The sequence below is a fragment of the Buceros rhinoceros genome, unplaced genomic scaffold (assembly GCF_000710305.1).
Source record: "Buceros rhinoceros silvestris isolate BGI_N320 unplaced genomic scaffold, ASM71030v1 scaffold3848, whole genome shotgun sequence".
Lineage (NCBI taxonomy): Eukaryota > Metazoa > Chordata > Aves > Bucerotiformes > Bucerotidae > Buceros > Buceros rhinoceros.
Window position 1 is genome coordinate 1,454 of NW_010428434.1, and position 5,025 is coordinate 6,478.

A 5,025-nucleotide genomic window follows, 5' to 3' on the forward strand; every position below is an offset into this window, starting at 1 on the left:
CAAACCGCTGGACACAGCCTGATCTGGTGCAAAGGCAGCGTCCCTGTGCCAGCCCCAGCTGCGTCTGGCCACTGGTACCGCGGGTCACTGACTCCAGCCTTTTTTCTGAGACGGCAGCGGAAAAATCAGCATACCCATCCCTGCGAGGCCAGCGAGCTGCAGGCTGCCAAGTCACGGTGTCTCAGAAAATCAAGTCCCTCGTAAGAAGGGGCTTGAGTCTAACTATGTCGTTAGGCCAATGCAAAGAATAGGAGGAAATTGAATCTGATTCTACCACAGGGAACTTGCTCTCAGAAGGCAGAGGTGGGTGTCAAGAACCATGCCCTGAGTCAGGATGGTCAGGAGGAGTCCGTTCTCTCAAATGACTCCCAGTCCAGACGAGCAGGCTGCAGAAGCCTTGGGCGGTATCTCATGTTCATGGGCAGTTCCGGTTCCTTTACAGGGGACATCTGTGGGATCCATGGGCTGGGGCGTGGATAGCTGGAATCCAGTGATCTCCTGCTTGTAACGGGGCTGGGACACACATTGAGTAGAAGCCACCGGGATCAGCTCAGAACACCAACACTTCCCTCCACAGGGAACCACACATCCCAGAAACATTCCCTTATCTATTTTCCAGTAATCCCACGCTGAGGAAATAACAAAAGGACATTGCAATAAATTAACTGCTTTGGAGAGCCAGGGAAGGAGAGGACACATTTCACAGCAATAGAGGTATCTTTGACACTTTCATGACTATTTCCCATGAAAAAAACCCCACTGCTCTTTTCAGCTTTGCAAAACGAGGGAGGTTCAGCTCTGCCATCAGCATCTTTCTATCAAAATCAGGTTGTACTTGGGTTCTACAGCAAAGCTGGATAGAAAGGAGAAGGTTCTTACAAACACTTCTGCTGTCGTATCACCCCTCCCTCTGGAGACCACTGGCAGCAGGGATCCAGCTAGCTTCCATGAGTCTCTTCTTCAGATAAGCTCTAGCTCCACTGCTGCTTTAGAGACCCCTTTGTACCAGGCAGGGCCTGTGCTCCCAGGGTCAGGGTCTGCTGGACAGTCTGCATTAGGTGTGTTTTCTTCATCAAGCTGAAAAGCGAGTCCCCGCGTGGATGAGATTTCAGCCTCCCCGGCGATGGAGAGAGAGGACTGGCAGATGCTGCAGCCACCCCCCTGCTCCAGCTTCTTACAGGAAGTCTAACTCGAGGGCTTGGTGCAGGGACACGAGGTCTGCGTGGTTCGTGATCCTCCAGAAAGGCATGTTGTGCTGTCAGAGGGAGAAGACACAGTCAGGGAGGGGTTTTACAGCTCGGTGGAAGCAGTCAAGGTACACCTGTGCCCCACGGCGGTTTTGACAGCACTGGGTGTATCCTGCTCAGGAAGGACCTTGGCCATAGGCACATCACTGTCTTCAGCCTTATCTCTTTGTGACAGGCACTGGCACTCGTTACAGACTGCGTTGCCGGCTCCTGAAGAACATCAGCGCTCAGCTGTGAGCTGCTGCTGCACCTTGCCAGGGCTCCCAGGGACCCTGCGAAAAGGACAGCTCTGGCATGTGCCTTACAGTGTGACGCCTGCAGAGCGATGTCCTGGCAGTGATCTGTGCCCTTCCCTGCCTGTCATTAGACTGACCAACCGATTCAGGCCTGTCCAAACCAATCCAGCTGCTCCTCAGTTGTAATTCAGACCAACAGCAGATGCTGCTGGTAACCGAGTCCTGACTCCCCCCGTGCTTCTGAAAAACTGCCTTATCCCATGTGAGAGCTGCACACTGTGACCCAGACAGGCTACACCAGGACACGGTTTTACAGGGACAGTGTTATACACCAACCTAAACAACAGCAGAACAGACACTTTAAACCCCAGGAACCAGAAAACTCCCCATCTTCATGTAGTAACACATGTCTTGCATAAAAGGCAGTTTCCCTCTGGCTGCCCCGGCCTGAAGAGTCCAGCCCTGGGAAGAAAATCCCCTGCAGAAAAAGTAACTCCCCTTTGTACCAACCCACATCCCACCTCTCCAGCGCCAGAACCCACCTGCTTGGCTGCCACCTCTTCGTCGCGCCCATCTCCAATCACCACATAGGTGACTTTCTTCCCAAACCGCGACACGATCCTCTCGAAACAGCTCTCTTTACCTGCCAAATGACAACCCCACTGTAACGAGCCTGGGGCAGAGGGCGACAGAAGCCTCAACAGGTCCCTTCTGCCCAGTACAGGAACACAGTTTTGTCTCACTGGGAAGGGGATAACACCCAGTTCAGCACATGAGGCCAGAAGCCACCACCGTTACGTGGCCAGCTGGACCGCGGCAGCCCCAGGGGCTGCTCAGCCGTGTACAGGCCCAGCTAACTCACAGCAGACGTTCAGTGCCAGGGACTCTGCACAACCCCTTACCTATTTTTGTAGCGCTGTAAATATTTTCGATGGGAAACACCTCGCCCAGTCCGTACAGGAGAACTTTGGCAAGAGCTGGCACCAGCTGGGTGGTTGTGATCAGGATGTTCACGCAGTTTTTTCTAAAGGAAGAAAAACCCCTGTAAAAGCACATCCTCAGCCAGCGGTGCCAAGGGCTCCTCTGGGCAGCTGGCTCGGCTTCTGAAGTGCCACAGGCGTTTCAGGAGGCATTTTAGGCCAAAATTCTGATTTGTGGCATTTGTTAAAAAGAAATCCTCTGGCAGAGATACAATTTTGAGAGCGCTGTCCTGTTACGGGACAGCAGATGCTGCAGCAGAAAAACCCTGGAAAGTCTCAGGAGTGGAGCTCCTGTGCTCCCCTGCTTGCTCCCCGTGTTACACACGCCGCAGCACAGCACCGCCTGCGAATCGTGTGAGAGGAAGGGCTGACAAAGCAGTGTTCCCAGTTCCTCTTTCCGTACCTGGACTGTATGAGGAGCAGGGACTTTAATGCTGTTTCCAGCCAGGAATCCGTCAGCACTTCGATATCGGTCCGGAGCCGCTGCAGGGCTTCCCTCTTCTGCGGGCTAAGAAGACCTGGAGGGCAAGCGACAGGTTTTCCCCTGAGCTGGCAAGTCTAGCACAGAGAGAACATCACTCAGTGATGCAGCTGGGAAGTCTGAAAGCAGAGGCTGTACCGAGGCAACGAGAGAAACCAGCTTCCAGTGCCAGGGGTGAGCCCAGGCACCCAGCCGTGGCTGCGGGAGCCGGGCAGATGCTTTTCTCTGGTTATATCAAAGTGTTTCTCCAGATACACACAACAAAACGCATTTCCCTTGTACAAAGACTCACAGCAGGTGTTGGCCGAGGCCACAGACAGCAGGGGAAGGGACTCCTGCGGTCACCCTCCCTAACTTCCGACCTCTCAAGGACTCTTTCCACTTTAATCCTTTCAGAAATCTTTTAATCCTTTCCTTTTATCCCCATTGTTTTTATCCCTATTTTGGCTATCTTCTCTCAAAGCACCCAGTTTTGAATTAAAATCCGCCAGAAATGGAGCCCATCACTCAAACCTGCTCCCGTCAGTGAATACAACAAAGGAGCACCTTGAGTCGGAACCTTGAGTCTGAAATTGGGTGGAGACCCAATTCCAGCCATGGTGATCGAAGCCCCACCTCACTCCACCCCGAAGTACACACGACGCCATGGTGGGACCCGCTGTGGGCTGCCCTGGCAACGGCTTCACATGTGGCTCTAGACAGGTCCTGGAAAACTTTGCATCTGGGTTCCTTCCACGCAAACTAGGGAATAACAGCCTGACCCCCGCCAGAAAGGAGGGAACTACAGCACTCTGAAACGCAAACTTACATTAATGGATTTTTAAGGCTGAAAGTTGCAGTTCTTGAAGACCTGGTTTTTAGAAAAGATGTCCAGGAAAATGTTCTATAAATTTTTTTTTTTTTTTGCTGAGGCAAAGGGTACCCCAATCCACCAGGCCACCAGACCCTTCCCGGTGAGCTGCTGCAGCAGCACCCCTTTCCCAGGGATGTCAATCCAAGATTCAGACTGAAAGGAAAATTTATCTGCATCTGATGTCCGTGGCTGGCATCGTCATTACTGCTTTGGCACCGGAAGGGAAGCAAGCCTAGAAGACTGTAAGTGACTCTATGAACAGGCAGTAGAGGTGTCAACAGCCAGAAGGGTGAGCGCTGTCTCTGGACAGTGGTGCAACAAGACAGGTTTTGTGAAGACGCAATGAAGAGACCCCCTAAGCAGCACGGTGTGTAAGTCACTGCGGCCACTCCTGAGCAGAGGAACAGGAGCCTCTCACACAAAATTAGCACAGGGACACTGTTGGCACCAAGATTTTCTCTGAGGTGCAGAACTGACGGACCATCCCCATCTGCACAGTAACTCAAGGCCCACCGTTCCCTTCTGTCAGACGCGCCCCCGAGATTCCGTGGAGATCCAATCCCATGTAGCGCTAGGAGAATGGTTATTTTCCATGTCCAAATGTTCAGGACAGCAGCAGCTCTGAGGAAGGATGGAGTCTGCCACCAAAACTTGGTTTAGTGCTCAGGTATCAGTGCGGGTAGACACTCACCTCCAACGTTAGTTTTGTATTTGTCGTAGATCTCTCGTACCCGGCGATAGCGGAAGGCCAGTTTCCTCATCCAGTCCACTCCGCCCTGGACCCCCGCTGACGAGCTGTGGTTCGCATTGCTCCCGGAGCCACTGAAGCCATCCGTGGAGAAATTGTAGTTGCTGCTTGAGAAGAGCAGATCTGTTAGGCTGCTGCAGCAGTGCAATCACGGCAGCTTTTCCAGCGGGGTCGCAGACTCCAGCTAGAAACGCACCTCGGAGAGGAACTCTGCACAACCACCACTGCACCGACAGTGGAGACAGCCTTCTACGGGCCACCTGCTCTGACACCCAGCTACACTGGCAGAACTGCCGTGCTGGAATGTACCGATTCGACTGGTCTTTCACACCCTCCACGATAAAACCTGCCTTTGCTCTTTGACCGCTCACTCCGCAGAGCAGAGTGCCCTTCCCTCTACTGGCCATCTCACCCTGCCGTGATAAACCCCAGCACAGTATCTTCCACATGTAACATCAGCAACGGCAGGCGCAGCGCCCC

General features: G+C 53.2%; 1 protein-coding gene across 2 annotated transcripts in view; it reads right to left on the reverse strand.

Annotated features, from left to right (window-relative positions):
• Window positions 1-1,174: 1,174 nt before the first annotated feature.
• The window catches only part of EYA3 (EYA transcriptional coactivator and phosphatase 3), a 29,246-nt gene continuing 25,395 nt past the window's right edge, over window positions 1,175-5,025 (reverse strand). For both annotated transcript variants that reach the window (XM_010142254.1, XM_010142253.1), the window contains 5 exons: window positions 4,489-4,649; window positions 2,867-2,981; window positions 2,386-2,507; window positions 2,026-2,126; window positions 1,175-1,255 (listed from right to left, as the gene is read on the reverse strand). In XM_010142254.1, the coding sequence (XP_010140556.1) occupies window positions 1,175-1,255; window positions 2,026-2,126; window positions 2,386-2,507; window positions 2,867-2,981; window positions 4,489-4,649 (580 nt within the window). The remainder of the gene's footprint in view (window positions 1,256-2,025; window positions 2,127-2,385; window positions 2,508-2,866; window positions 2,982-4,488; window positions 4,650-5,025) is intronic.